We start from the raw sequence: 15,886 nt of genomic DNA, 5'->3' as shown, positions 1-15,886 counted from the left end.
TATTCTGAAAACTTAGAAATAAAATCAGTGATTCCTTGTCAAGCTCCTGTTCAGTACAAGTGGGTTTAGAGTAGGAAATTTCCAAATATGCTTTCCAGGTAGGGCGAGTCAGGAAGGATCAGTTTGGCAAGGCCAGGACTTGGCAGTGATAGAAATATGCTAACATACTTCAGGGAGAGGTTGTTAACTCCTTTTGTTTTGCTGTTTTCCAACAGAGTTTTAGATTCGGTGTGGAAATAGCTTATGTGGGAGCTACTATCTTGGATGTCTGCAAGAGAGTACGGAAAAAGACTTTGGTTGGAGGAAACCATCTGAGTAAGGCTTTCAGTTACTTTTCTTTGATTTGTTACAAAAATTAGTTTTCTTCTTTATTTGTATTTGCTGTAGAGTTTGTGCTCTCTCCCAAAAGGTGGCATTAGAGGTGATACAAAGGGGCAGGTGGCCCTTTTGTCCCGGACCAATGCCAATGTGTTTGATGAGGCTGTACGGGTGACTGATGGAGAAGCACCTGCAAAAATACATTTGATTGGGGTAAGAGTAAATTTCTCTTGACTGCTTCATGCACAGAAACACTGCAGACAAACATAGCCGATGAAAACATTTAATTTAATTAGGATTATCATTCAAGCATTTGGGTTTTTGACAGTTTTCGCCATCTGTGCCATGACTGAAGTCTTTTTCCCTGAGCATTCTGATTATGCTAGCCAGACATTCATGTAAAGTCAGATCCAACAAGAACTTGAGGATCTTTTCTCCAACTGTTTAAAGAATAAATACCCTTCCCACTTTTGACTATATAAATGAGGCCACTGGCTATGTGTGAGTGTTCCAGTGTGTGTTGTTCATCAGTAAGACCCAGCGAGGCGACAACACAGCTGGGACAGGCTAGTGGGCTCCAGTGGGTAGAGTGTGTATACCTGGTTCTAGCTCGGGTTCTGTCACTAACTTTGTGTGGCTTGCGGCAAGTCACAACTTTTGTGTGCCTCATTCTCTCCATCTCTAAGATAAAATAATGCCTTTCCTTTACCTGTTTCACAGGGAAAGTAGGGTTCAGTGGCATGTGTGTGGCACTTTGACTTTTCGAAGTAAAGTTATATGACTAAAAGACATTCACACATTCATTTATGAACAAAATATTTTCTATGTGTAGGCATTTAGTAAATGTATTGAGTGAATTATAATCAGAAGATGTTCTGACTTCTCCTTTTTATTTATAAAGATTACATTAACCAAGTTAGAGGAGAAAATTCAGCCTTAATCTTAGTATTTCATATAATTCTCATTTTTGCTAATTGTTTGTCATTGTTCTTCTAGATGTATATTTTTACATTATTGTAATTATAGTATACATTAAAAAGTATGCTGTTTTAACTCAACACATAAGCATATTTTCCTTCATGTTACTACTATAATGACTACAGTATTTCACGTAGTGGGTATAGCATAATTTAGCCATTTTCATTATTGTAAGAAAATAGTACATACTTGGGGAGTACCATTCATGCTGGGCATGATATAATGTAAGTTGCTCTCTTCCCTTCTCTGTATCTACTTATCACTTATAGCTTGTGTCATTACACATGATCACATCTGATTTCCAGTTATGTATACTGTCTTATTTTGGTTTCTGTTTTACGTTAATGTGTTGTGTGTCCCTTCTCAAAGTGATGATAAAGGCTTTGACATATGTTTCTTCTGTACTGGGACCTGGTGCTGTGCAACTGCTTGGCCCCAGCCAGTGCTCAGTACACGGTTTCAGGTAGACTTAGGCTGAGCTGTGATACAGTCAGGCCCTCACCTCCAGGATCTAATACCCTTTCTAAACACAATAATCTGGACCTATAGACATTCTATAGTTCTTTTCTCAAAATAAGCAATGGTAAGTATTCATATTTCACTCTTTGTATTTAGATATCACTTATTCTTCATTGCAATCTTTTATATTCCTAGAAGGTAGGAATTTAAATTGCCCATTTTTGACAAGAAAGAATGTAGCTAGTTTCTTGGCTTTTTTAAGGCAAGAGTTTAAGGTAGCAGCTAAAACCGAGCATTTGGTAATTCTGAATTTCCAGGCTGCGTTATAGCCTAGTGCTTTTATGCCGGATGAAATTTGCTGCTTACTGTCCTTATGCTTTGGGTGCAATTTGAGATTCGTTTCCAAGAAACCATCTAATTTCAAAGATCACATCTCTGCATTTGTTTTACTGTTGTTAAGACAACAACAAAAACAAAACAAAATTAAAAACAACAAAAAACCTCAAAAATCCCACCAAAAAACTTTTTCAGGGGATTAAATCATTTGGATTGGACAGAATCATTGATATTTGGATCCTTCTTCAGCCGGAGGAAGAACGGAAGAAACGTGAGTACCTTCCTGGCCATGGCGCAGTGGACAGAAGCACTCCAGTGACGAGGGATGGGAGAAGGATGGGCACATTCTGAGTCAGAGTTTTTTAATTCTGGAGAAGGGTGGAGCTAGTGTTGCTCTTTTCCCATCAAGACTGGGATGCCTGAGCCTCCTGTTTTCTGAGGTACTGATAGCTTTTTCCAGATCCTTCTCTTAGGAGTCTTAATTCTTTTTCTATTGTTGGCCCCTTAGGCTGTCTTCCCTCGTCATCTTTTCTGTCTGCCTGGGGCAACTTTACACATTGAAACTTCTGCATGTGCCCCAAATGATCGTTGCTAACATTTCTATAGCACTTTTCTTTTCATTGCTGTGCTATTTGAAATCCCTGTGAAGTAGGTAAGGATCTCAAGGGTAGGGCACTTGATCCTCAGTTTAGAGACGGAGAGGCTAAAGCACAGGTCATTTCATTGACTTGCCCAGGAACACACAGTAGGTTAGTGATGTAGTCGGGACTAGAACCTGGATCTCCCAACCTTAAGACCATTCACTTATGCTGTTGGTTAGGAACGTGTAGCTTCTGCCACCATATGTCAGTGTAGCCTGTATCACATTAACTTGTGCCTGTATTTTTCTTAGGAAACCTCCTTATTAAAGACAGGTTTATTAGAAGATGGGTGCACAAAGAAGGCTTTAGTGGCTTCAAGAGGTATGTGACCGCAGCTGAGGATAAGGAGCTTGAAGCAAAGATTGCTGTTGTTGAAAAGTATAACATCAGGATTCCAGAGCTGGTGGAAAGGATAGAAAAATGCCACATAGAAGACTTGGACTTTGCAGGTAAGGAAAACAGTTCTTCACTTCCCACCAAGAAAAGGAACAGATGGTCTTCTGCTCCATCTTGCCTGTATAAATATCATGAGCGATCAGGGGGGACTTTGTTGTGTTCCTGGCATTGCCTAAGAGAAGGGAGCAGAGCTGCCATTGTTCCTTAGGGATCCTTTGCTTCTGCTCTACTTCCAAGCTGGTAGAATGGGACTTTCTGGTCCCAACTCTGCTGCTATGTGACTTTGGGCAAACCATTCACTCCTCTTCTGGGCCTCTGTCCCTTCATGTGTGAAGCATAGGAGGTGAGCCAGTCACTGTGAGCTCTGTGATGTGGTTTGGAGATGCATTAACTGACCTCCAATGACTTTTCTACTTTTCCCCTCATCTTTTTATTTTTCCCTTTTCCACTCTTTTTTTTTTTTTCTGACTGTATTTTCCCCTTTCCTCCTTTTCCCACAAAGCTGCACATAGGCGAGAAAACAAAGTTAGAGTTTTAAGGTTCAGTAGGAAGAGAACATTTTCCCCCTTCTCTTGTTTCTCTTCCTGTCCCTCCCCCATCTAATGCTATACTGTGCTATTATTCCAGAGTACATTTTGGGTACTGTGCACAAAGCCAAAGGCCTGGAGTTTGATACCGTTCATGTTTTGGATGATTTTGTGAAAGTGCCTTGCGCCAGGCACAACCTTGCCCAGCTGCCTCACTTTAGAGTTGGTAAGACTGGTTGCACTGAGGATCCTTTTTAAGAGTTGACTAGAGATGCTTCCTTGGGATGCCTTTCTTTTTGTTGGGTGATGTGGCCTCTTGGAAGGATTCTACTAGAAGAAAAAAAAGCACCTTCCAGTCTTAAAATTTTTTATTCATATACACATATTTTAGAAACTACTTCCAGAGCCCACCTCTCTTGGTGCTGCTTCTAGGGTAGTTATGTTTATAGTGTCCCTACTTAGGCTGCATCAGCTCTTCAACTTGGGGTTTTCACCGTCAGACAGCTTACCTGCTTACCGAGGTGGTTTTTTTTCTTTATTTAACTCTCCTTTGTATTAAAGAGGCCAGAAAATCATAAAAGGTTAAATAGTAAACACTGTATTATTTATCTGCTTTTGCATAAATTTATACTCAAAGCTAGTTGTTAAACTGTAAGCATCAGTGCTATTGCTTTAGTTTTAAATCTTAAAATTATTTGAAATTTTCCTACAAACAAACAAAAACTCTCAGTTAACTGTAGATTCAGAATTTGGGGTATAGTATACATTGGCGGGCTAAAATAAGAACACTAAAACTTCCTTATACTGATGAATATATTCATAAAATGAGAGAAAGACATGGTATTGAATATAGGTTAAAGTAGAGAGGGGAAAAATGGCCATAGAGAGTTAGTTATCAGTTGCTTTATATGGGGGAAGAGAAGTTTGTTTAATGTACTACCACCTTTTTTCTCCTCTGCTGGTCATTACATGTTTACAGATATATGCAATGGGCACATAGCAGGTATTGAACTGGTTCCCAGAATTTATTAGTAGCACCACTAACTAAAGCTCAGTATTTTGTGCCACTAGTCTATTAGTTTTTGTTTATTTTTAGAGTTGGTGTTTGTAGGAAAATTTTGTATATATAGCCAGCAAATCTTGAGTGGGTTTTGTTTTTGTCAGGGCTGGATGAGGGGTAGTTAACATTTAGATGAGAACATAAATTTTTGTGAGCAGGCTCTTGAATTGATATATTTTTTCCTCCTTTACCTTATTTTTAGAGTCATTTTCTGAGGATGAATGGAATTTACTGTATGTTGCAGTAACTCGTGCCAAGAAACAGCTTATCATGACCAAATCATTGGAGAACATTTTGACTTTGGCTGGGGTAAGAGGAACTAGTAGCACAAATTAGTTTACAACATTTGGATTTTATTGGGTTTGAATAAGGGATCCGCCTACCCTGGGTTGAAGGAAAAGGGCTTCTCTTTCTTGAGTGCACAGAGGCCTATTGCTAGTGCAGGAGGTGTCCTAACTAAAGAAACAAAAACATGGGTTCTTTTCTAAATTCTTTCCTAATTCAGTTTCAAAAGTTCTTTTAGCCCTGGCCTGGGGCCTCAGTTGGTTGGAGCATCATCCTGTACACCAAAAGGTTGCTGGTTCAATCCCCAGTCAAGGCACAAACCTAGATTGTGGGTTTGATCCCCAGTTGGCATGTATGGGAGGCAACCAGTCAATGTTTCTCTTTCTCATTGATGTTTCTGTCTCTCACCTCTCCCCTTCTCTCTCTAAAAATCAGTAAACATATCCTTGGGTGAGGATTTTTTTAAAGAAGATCTTTTAAAAAATATCAGCTGTGTTCATGTATTTTTAAATTCTCCCTTACTCAATTAGTGTTCAACATTCTTAGGGGAAAAAACACAGCAAGAATGTTTTCTGCATTTGAACTTTCTCCCTCTCACACTCTAGTTTGTCTGGAACTGGCAACTGCTGCTGCCACCAATAGACTTCTCTGGAAAGAACATGCCCTTGCCAGGCGAGAATGAGTATTCAGGCACCTGGCCTCTTGTCCTCTGCTGAAATGCAGAGAAGTGTCAACCCTTACCATTTACACCTGCAAACCAGCCTTCTCCTGCTCTCCCATTGCCACCTTCTTTCTGCCCTTCACGGGCTGGAGTATAAGCCAACTTTACAACCCTGTTGGAAATTAGAACAGAAATTTGAGCTAATGGTTACTACTTAGTCCATCTTTCCCTGAACCATAGATAATTAAGCCTGAAATTGAAAACTTAGATATAGAAGTTATTAAAAATACTCTTGCATCCTTAGCTATTTCCAAAAACCTTGTAAGATATTGTACTGCAAGATGATTTAGTCCAAGTACCATATTGTATGTTCTCTTAAGGAGGGGAGAATATGTGGAGCTGTAAAATCTAAGCATTGCTACTAGTGGCTTTGAACCTCTGGATGGGGTGGAGGTGTGGGAGAGCAATCATTTTTTAATAAATGGTATTCACCGTCTCAGCTCAGATCAGAACTCTGATCCTCAGACTTGAATATTTATTGAGTGCCTAATATGTGCCAAGCACATTTCTAGGCACTGGAGCTACAATGGTGGGCAAGGGAAATTCCTGCCCTCACAGAGCCCATATTGTAGGTGAAAAGACAGTCAATGAGTAAACAAATAGGATTTCTCTTCACATTTTGTGAAGGAGAATATCAGCTTAAAAGGGAGAAGTTTTGCCAGTCAATATTCCGTATGACCAGTGAGAACTGCAAAAGCTTCCTGCCTAGGACTTGCATTTTTATTGAACTTTCTTCTTCCAAGCCTCCTCCTCATTTTTTCCCAAATCTCTCTTCAGTCAGGCCTATTTGGCTGTAAGAATGTTTCCAGAATTGAAATCAGCTGCACGTTTTCCCAAGCAGTTTTGCTTCACCTGGGCCTCACCTTGTGTGACATTTCACCTTGTGTGGCAGCTCACGTGGCAGAGCTTCTACTGAAGACTTTTTCCTTGGTTGCATCCTCAGCGGCACCTGTGTCACCATTGGAGACAGCTTAGAGCAGAGCTCTGTGAACTTTTCTGTAAAGATCCAGACAGTATATATGTTTGGCTTTGCGGGTCATGATATCTCTGTTGTATCTGCTCAGCTCTGTTGTTCTAGTAAGAGAGCATCCACAGGAATTCATTAATAAACGAGCGTGTCTGCGTCCCAATAAAACTTTATTTACAGCAGGTACTGGTCTGGATTTGGCCCCTTGGTTGTAGTTTGCTGACCTCTGGTTTAGAGATAAGTGTGACTTTTCCTAATTTTAGGGAATGCAGTAGAATAATTATTATGTACAAATAATCTCTACCTATCACATAACTTTTTATATAAACTTTTATCTTGAGTATACCTGCAGTATGGTTTTCTCATAGAAATAGTGTTACATTATTTGTCTCTACATAGGCAGAGACAAATGTATTTGAAAAAATAAATTAAAATAAAATTTAAAAAAATAAATTTTCTTTAGGAAAAAAAAAGAAATAGTGTTACATTAGTGGTTAGCTCTGTAACAAATCCAAATTGTCAAGTTGGTAACTTTTTTTTTTAGATTTTATTTATTTTTAGAGGGAGAGAAGGGAAGAAGAGAGGGAGAGAAACATCAATGTGTGGTTGCCTCTGGCGTGCCCCCTGCTGGGGACCTGGCCTGCAACCCAGGCATGTGCCTTGACTGGGAATCAAACCAGCAACCCTTTGGTTTGCACACCAGCTCTCAATCCACTGAGCCACACCAGCCAGGGTTCATGCCGGTAACTTTTTTTTTGGAGGGTTAGGTCGTTTATTTGAAACATTTCTATCTTTTATAGGTAGTCCTGTATTGCTATGAACTTCCCTCTCAGGACTGCCTTTGCCTTGTCCTATAGGTTTTGGACTGTTGTGTGTTCATTTTCATTTGTTACAATTGTTTCCAGAAACTTTCTGATTTCTTCTCTTATCTCACTATTGACCCATTCATTGTTTAAGAGCATGCTATTCAGTCTCCATGAGTTTGAATGCTTTAGAGTTTTTTCCTTGAGGTTGGTTTCTAGTTTCAAGCCCTTGTGGCCTGAGAAAATGCTTGTTATGATTTCAATTTTCTTGAACTTCTTGAGGCTTGTTTTGTGTCCTATCATGTGGTCTATCTTTGAAAATGTTCCATGTGCATTTGAAAAGAATGCGTATTTTGCTTCTTTGGGGTGAGAGGCTCTATTTATGTCAGTGAAGTCCATTTGGTTTAATGCATTGTTCAGTTCCTCAATATCCTTGATGTTTTGTTTGGAAGATCTATGCATTTTTGTCAGTGGCGTGTTAAAATCCCCTAGTAGCAGTGTGTTGCTGTCTATATCTTTCTTGACGTCCTTCAAGATTTTCCTTTATATTTTTGGGTGCTCCTATGTTGGGTGCATCTGGGTTTACAGTGGTTCTCTCTCCTTGATGGATTCTTCCTTTAAGTATTATGCAGTGTCTTTCTGGGTCTCTTTTTATGGCCTTTGTTTTGAAATCTATTTTATCTGATATAATTATTGCTACCCCTGCTTTTTTTTTCCTGTCCATTTGCTTGGAATACTTTTTTCCGTCTCTTTACTTTCAGTCTGTGTAGGTCCTTTGGTCTGAGTTGGATCTCTTGTAGGCAGCATATGTGCGGGTCATGTTTTCTTATCCATTCAGCCACCCTATGTCTTTTGATTGGGGCATTTAATCCGTTCACATTTAAAGTTATTGATAGGTACTTATTCATTTTTTCCCTTTGTACCTGTATTCCTCTCTTTCTCACTCTTTTTCTTCATCTTCTTAAAGCAGTCCCTTTAGCATATCTTGCAGTGCTAGTTTGGTGGAGGTGTATTGTTTTAGCCTTCTTTTGTCTGGGAAACTCCTTATTTCACCTTCCATTTTACTGAGAGCCTTGCTGGGTAGAGCAGGCTTGGTTGTAGGCCTTTGCTTTTCCTGACTTGGAAGATTTCTTGCCATTCCCTTCTGGCTTGTAGTGTTTCTGTTGAGAAGTCAGCTGCTAGCTGTACTGGGGCTCCCTTATGTTACTACCTGTGTCTCCCTTGCTGCCTTTAGGATTCTCTGTTTGTCTTTGATATTTGCCATTTTAATGATGATGTGTCTTGGAGTGGGCCTCATTGGGTTCCTCTTGAATGGGACCTTCTGTGCTTCCTGGACTTGTGTGACTCTTTCTCTCCTCCAATTATGGTAGTTTTCCATCATAACTTTTTCAAACAGGTTCTCTGTCCCTTCCTCCTCCTCTTCTCCTTCTGGTATCCCTATTAGGTGGATATTATAACATTTCAGGTTGTCCTGTATTTCCCTCAACGTCTCTTCATTCTTTTCGAGTCTTTTTTCATTTTCTTGCTCTTTCTGGGAGCTTTTTTCTACCTTATCCTCCAGCTCTCTTATTTGGTCCTCTGCTTCATCTAGCCTGCTTTTGATTTCTTCTGCTGTGTTCTTCAGTTTGGAAATGGTTTTCTTCATTTCCCCTTGTCTCTTATTGATAGTTTCTATGTCCTTTTTCATGCTGATATAGTTTGCAAGTAAGTTCCTCATAGTTCCCTGTAGTTTTTTGTAATTCTCTCTGAGCTCAGTGAGCTCATTGAGTGTCCTTAGAACCATTGTTTTGAACTCAGTGTTTGATAGTTTAGTTGCCTCTATTTCATTTATTTCTCTTTCTGGGGATTCCTCCTTTTCCTTCAACTGAGGGGTGTCTTCCCATTATTTGTGAGACTCTTCTTTTTTTGCTTCTGCTTCTTAAATTGATCTGGCTTGACTTCCTGACTTTGTGGTGTGAACTTCTATGGTAGGAGACCACTGCTTTTTTCTTTCTGGACCTGCCTCTGATGATGTCAGATGTTGACCCCATCTGGCCTTGGGCAGACTGTTCGAGACTTCCAGGAATCTACTGTCTGTGTCGCATGCTGATAACTTTTAGTGGAGGTATTGTAGAGCAGTAGTATCACTTCACAACAGAAGTTAAATAGAATTTTTCTTTGAGACATTTAAAAGTTGAGAAAATTATATATTAAATTACTATATACAGATCATTCCTGTATATATTTGGGGTATGCATCTCTAAAAAAAAAAATGGGCCATCTTTTTTCATGGCCAAAGTGCCATTATCATCTTATAAAATTTATAATAATTTCATGTAGCCTCTACTGCCCAATACATAATCATACATTTAGTTGTTAGGTCTCTTTAAGTTTCTTACTATAGAGTGGTCATGACCTCCTTCCTCCTTTTTAATGCTTCTGGATTTTCACAGGATCTGAGTCAGTTTTCCTACATAAGGTTTCACATTCTAGATTTGCTTCCTTTTGTGGTTGTAAATCCAGGTATTACCTACCGTGGATTTCCTCTAACTGGAAGTTGGCCATAGAGGCTTAATTAAGTTTATGCTTAACTTTTCTGGCAGGAAACCTTTATTTGGGGGTCAGAGAGGGGCTTTGCTTTGTATTTCCTCACATCAGAACACAATGATATCAGGTTATCTCCTGTACAGTGATGCTAAGATTGTTCAGCTTTTTAATAAACAGAGCTGGGAAATCCATATTTTGGGGAAAAAAACAGCGTCAAGAGTTTATGCTGCTAATTCCAACTTTTCGTTTAAAGTTTTTGTGGTTAAATATAACACAGATGTAGAAAACAGATGTGCACTTTGCAGTTAGGATGATTGAACGTTCACCCATGTCAAGAGAATAGATTTGCCAGCCGTCCCAGGTGCCTTCCGTGTAGCCCCTCACAGTCCGCACCGTCACCCCGCCCTCATGAGAGTGGCTGCCGTCCTAGCTTTCACCCTGAGGACTTCTTTTACTTCTCCTCATAGTTTCTTCCCAAGTGTGTACCACTGACAATATGAGTAATAAAAACATTTTGGCACACGCTGTCTTCATCCATTTATTATTGTAAGGCTGTGCTGTGTCTGCATTGTCAGAGCCTGAAGCCATTTACACTTATAACTCTTATCAGTTATAGTTCTACAGTCGAAGTTAGATGAGCATTGAGGGGTTTTTACTTCTTTTACACTTGAAGCTTTTCTCTTACACTGAAAATCTTGGTTACAAACAGTATTTATTAATTGCTTATTTATACTATTCTACTGTATATACAAATTTTAAAATAATACCAATATTACTGAATACTGAATGGTATTTAAGATTTCCTAACAGCCCCATTTCTCCATATTCCCCTTAGGGTGTATAGTCAGAATATCATACTCTTTTTTAAAAATTTTATTTATTTATTTTTAGAGAGAAGGGCAGGAGGGAAGGGGAGAAACATCGATGCGTGAGAGAAACATCAAGTGGTTGCCTTTTGCATGCCCCAACCTGGGGACCTGGCCCGCACCCCAGGCGTGTGCTCTGACTGGGAATCAAACCAGGGACTTTTCAGTCCACAGGCTAAATGCTCAATCCTTTGAGCCACACCAGCCAGGGCAGAATATCATATTCTGAAAGCAATTGAAATAAGTTCTTTTTCCCTTATAGTTTGAGCATCAGTTTAACTACTGTTTGATATACATTTGTTTGTTTATAATTCCTATAAGAATTGCTTGGCTTCTTTCTGACTTAATTATCTTTTTTGAAAGAGGAGATCATTTATCTTTTCAACATCGAAATTCTGTAACAGATATATCAGAGAAGTCCCATTCCATCCCCTGTCCTCTTCAGATTTTGTCTCCCTCTGTCAGTAATAGCTTATCTTTAAGTTAGTTTTTGATTTATTCTTTAGTATTTCTTTTTTGCAAAAATGTATATATCTTTATATTCTCCTTTTTTCACAAAAGGTATCATTCTATTTACATTGTCCTGTATCTCATTTTGTCACTGAGAAACACTCATGGAAATCACTGTCAGTTCATGACACTCTTTCTCATTCCTTTGTACAGCTGAGTAGTATTCAGTGTGTCGACATACCATGATTTATGCAGTTTCTCACTGACGGATATGGGTTCTTTCCAATCTTTTGCTTTAATAATAATGCCACAATGCATAGTCATTTTCTATTCTTGCCTGTACATTTTGGGTGATACACTTCTAGAATCTAAATTTCTGAGCAAAGGATAAATAGATATGTGATTTTTCTAAATATTGCCAGATACTTCACAGAGATTGTATACCTTAGTGTCCCACCAGTTTATCTATGAGACAAACAGGTTTTTAAAGCTAATTGGAAGCTTATCAATTGGTTACTGCATACATTTTTGGGGAAAATGAGTTTTCTTCATAAAGAATATGGAATCTAGAGAAATACTTACCCCTCACCGAGACTGGGTTGGGAAACATCTGTTGGCCCCCATGGTGCTCTGTGGGAGCCCCGGATACATGACCCATTTTTGTGAACAGATGTTTATAAGTCTGAGAGACCTTGGGTGAGTTATGAGTACTTCTGCTTTTTTTTTTTTTTATCATAGCTTATGAGTCAGTTTGGGGACATCCTTTTTCAGAACTGGCTAAGTTTACCTTCTGCTCAGAGAGGAAGGCTATAGGGGACCTCAAAGGCTCTGACAGAGGGGAGCAGTGTTAATAATTTAGAGAATGTGAAAGCACATTGTGAACAGTATAGTCATACATGGTGAGGTTTTAGAACAAAAGTGAGCCACTGCTTTCTACTACATAGAGTGATAAACCATTTGGTCTCCCCTATAACCAAGAGTAGGCCAGCCAGCCTACTTTTTCTCTGACACTCTTAGAAAATCTGGCTAATCACCAGGAACCTTTTTGTTTCTTTCTTTATTTGAGGAAGAGAAGAGAGTCACCACATTATCGAATTATGAAGAGACATGGAGTTATGCTAGTTGCTCAGAGACAGCTTCTTAGCCTCCCAGAATCTTAGATTCTTAATCCAGATCTTACAGGCATATCCCTAAAATAGTGCCTAGCACAATGTTGATGCTCAGTGTTTGTTGAATGGATGAAAGCAGCATCTCCTCTCGTTCTGAGGCTGAACATAATCAGGCCTCAGATAAGACTGCATTGGTTCACATCCCAGTTCTTCCAGCTGGACAGTGTGACTTTGGTGAGCTGCCTATCGCTCTGTACTTCAGTTTCCTAATTTGTGAAGCTGGTATAACGGCACTGACTGCACCTCTCAGGAGGGAGATGAAGGGTCACATGGAACCAGTGAAATAGCTGCTTTACAATCCTTTAGGTAAAGCAGAGGGGACACTCTAAGGTGGTTAGTTGTCTCTCAGACACTGAATGCCAGCAGTGAGGTATCGAGGGGAGAACTGGCATTAGCAGCAGAGCTGTGTGGTCATGGCATGCATGTGCTCATTTCATGCATGTGCTCATTTTTTCAACAGTAATTTTTTTCTTTTTTTTTAAATTTATTTACTTTTTAAATACATTTGTCTCTGCCTCCCCACCACCACTTTCCCTTGCCCCTCCCTCCTTCCCTCCCTCAGCTCTTCCCGTTTGGTTTTGTCCATGAGTCCTTGCTATATGTTCCTTGACTTTCCCCTTCCCTTCCCTTTCCCTGGCCCCCCCTTCCCTCTTGTCTCTGTTGATTTCTTTTCCCTTCAGTGTTGCTGGTCATATTTTCCTTGCATCTTTGCATTGTTGGTTAGGTTCCGCTTATAGGTGAGATCATATGGTATTTGTCTTTCGCCCCCTGGCTTATTTCACTTAGCATGATGCTCTCCAGTTCCATCCATGCTGTCGCGAAGTTTAGTAGTTCTTTTTTTCTTTCTGCTGCATAGTATTCCATTGTGTATATGTACCATAATTTTTTGATCCAGTCATCTACTGATGGGCATTTAGGTTGCTTCCAACACTTGGCTATTGTAAATTGTGCTGCTATGAACATTGGGGTGCATAGGTTCTTTTGTATTGGCGTTTTGGTGTTCTTAGGGTATAGTCCCAGCAGGGGAATCCCTGGATCAAAAGGCAGTTCCATTTTCAGCTTTCTGAGGAAATTCCACACTGCTTTCCACAGTGGCTGCACCAGTCTGCATTCCCACCAACAGTTCAACAGTAATTTTGAGTACCTTCTACATGACAGAAATGCTGTTGAGTCAATTTAGCTTTGTATCTGGAGATGATAAGAGAGGCAGAGAGACTCTCTGTTGCTTGGTGATTAAGAGCACAGGCTGTGGACTTAGGAACACCCTGGTTTGAGCCTCCCATCTGTTGCAGTCTAGCTCTGTGATCTTTTGCACAAGTCACCTAATTTCTTGGCTCTTGTGTCCTCATATACACACAGGGGATGAGGGCAACATCACCCCCAGGAAATCATTATGTGTACTGTGCTTTATAAGCAAAGAACCTGACTGCTAGTAGAAAAGCAAGGCATTTAAAAACAAAACGGCCTGATGTGATTTAAGGAGGCAGGTGTAGGTGGTGGCATCATGTGCCTTTGAATTCCTGAAGGCCAGGGGTTCCAGGGAAGCTTTTCCCCCATGATAGTGTTTGCAACAGCTGGCAGTGATCCACCCGCCAGTGTGTAACACAGTTTGCTGTATGCCCTTCACAGTTCTTTGAGTGATGGTGTTTCCTCCCAGTTACTGGTCTTCGTACCTGTGAAAGTATTGGGCACCCAAGATGTCACTAAAGAATGTGGGTGGCTTAATTAGTTGATTTACCTATTCATTCAGTTGACAAATACTAATTTATAAAGCCCTGTTATGTGCCAAGCACTCTAGTTAGTGCTAGGAGGTTTTGGTAACAAAACAAGTAAAATGCTTTGTGATCTATGGAACTTATAGTCTAGGAAGGAAGCCACAAGCCAGTTTCAGGTCCAGCAGCAAGATTTTGGGAGCTGGAGTGTTTCCAGCTCCTTAGGTATAAGAGTTTCCAAGTAGAATGTGGCAGAGGTATTCCTATTATTCTCTTTCTCACTCTTTGCTTTCCAGGAGTACTTCTTGCAAGCAGAACTGACAAGTAATGTTTTAAAAACAGGAGTGGTCCGCTGCTGTGTGGGGCAGTGCAACAACACCATCCCAGTGGACACCGTGCTCACCATGAAGAAGCTCCCCATCACTTATGTATGTGGCCTTGGCTGCGGCTCTGGCTTTCTGTAGAATTTAATCCAATCATTTGTGTTTTATCACATGTGAGCTAAGTGTTTTCTGGGCTGTGAGTGAGGGAGGTGAAAGAGAAATTTATATGATCCTTCTCAGAGGCTTTTCATATATAAGGCACAAGAGATGCCAGGTCTATCTCTGTATCAGAGATGATGATAACGTAATTAGTGTGGGTAGCACAGGCTGAGAGGTTGGCTTGTGATCAGCACTGCGAGGGGAACTACTTACCTGGTTAAGTTGTTGTTGGCTCTTCATCCCTCACCTTAATAATTCCATTTTCTGCTATAAGAGAATTTGATAGAGTTGAGTCTACCCTAGATGACCGTGCAGTGGGAATTACAGTGGTACCTTGCTATTCGTCATAAATTCTTTCCAGAACTCACGACGAGTGCTGAAACTGACAAGTACTGAACAAGCAACGAGTGATGACGCATTTTCTCTTGTGGGACAGTGTTTTGACTTACCTAGCAAGTGAAATGAGTTCCGAGCAAGCCCCAAGGACTGAAACATATTTTTCTTGTCATAATGTGACGAGTAAAGTGTTCGATGAGTTCTGAAACCGACGAGTACCAAGGTATGACTGTATTACTAAGAGGTGTGCACAAGTCTCAAAATATCAGAATCATAATACACAGTTCCTTGGCAGTGTGACAGCAGTTCAGCACTTCTTGGTGGAAAATCCTTGTTTTTTGATTGTCCTTTTCTTTCTTTTCCTTATCCCTCACTACAGAGCAACAGAAAGGAAAACAAGGGTGGCTACCTGTGCCACTCCTGTGCAGAACAGCGCATCGGGCCTCTGGCCTTCTTGACTGCCTCCCCTGAGCAGGTGCACTCCATGGACCGCACCATCGAGAACATAGTACTGCCCAGACATGAAGCTCTGCTTTTCCTTGTCTTCTGAAAGCCAACAGGAGCATTCTCCATGGTACAGATTGCCTTGTGTAGACTTCAGTTACCTGAAGAAAGCTAGTGGGGTAGCGTTCTCATTCACCTGAGACTCTGAATTCACTCACAGAGCGTTTTTGAGGAAGATTAAGCCAACCAGAGTTGGACCTACTATTTCTCCATTCCTTGTAGGTTGCCAGTTTCCACTGTCCCTTCTCCAGGCACACAGCCTGGGCGTGAGAGGGATGTTCTTTTGATAAAAAACAAAACAAAACGCAACATTTTATGTATTTAAACTTTTATTACAAGGTTTCGATTAA

The 15,886-nt window shown here is 40.2% G+C and overlaps 1 protein-coding gene across 2 annotated transcripts in view; it reads left to right on the top strand.

Moving 5' to 3' along the window:
* FBH1 (F-box DNA helicase 1) overlaps positions 1-15,886 on the top strand; it is a 44,737-nt gene extending 28,851 nt beyond the window's left edge. Inside the window, exons 14-22 of one of the 2 annotated variants that reach the window (XR_008530885.1) lie at positions 216-315; positions 410-531; positions 2,287-2,362; positions 2,984-3,181; positions 3,756-3,881; positions 4,918-5,024; positions 14,511-14,642; positions 15,058-15,255; positions 15,412-15,493. Coding sequence is in view for 1 of the 2 variants with exons in the window: in XM_054594059.1 (XP_054450034.1) it covers positions 216-315; positions 410-531; positions 2,287-2,362; positions 2,984-3,181; positions 3,756-3,881; positions 4,918-5,024; positions 14,511-14,642; positions 15,412-15,582 (1,032 nt within the window). In the remaining variant the exon portion in view is untranslated. Of the gene's footprint in view, positions 1-215; positions 316-409; positions 532-2,286; positions 2,363-2,983; positions 3,182-3,755; positions 3,882-4,917; positions 5,025-14,510; positions 14,643-15,057; positions 15,256-15,411 lie in introns of both variants that reach the window. The other variant, XM_054594059.1, reaches the window with a different exon arrangement.

Source organism: Pteronotus mesoamericanus, unplaced genomic scaffold (genome assembly GCF_021234165.1).
Source record: "Pteronotus mesoamericanus isolate MK-2021 breed Mesoamerican mustached bat unplaced genomic scaffold, CSHL_Meso_final contig_130, whole genome shotgun sequence".
NCBI classification, from domain to species: Eukaryota; Metazoa; Chordata; class Mammalia; order Chiroptera; family Mormoopidae; genus Pteronotus; species Pteronotus mesoamericanus.
The sequence above is the reverse complement of the archived record's forward strand: the minus strand, read 5'-3'. Positions and strand labels throughout refer to the sequence as shown.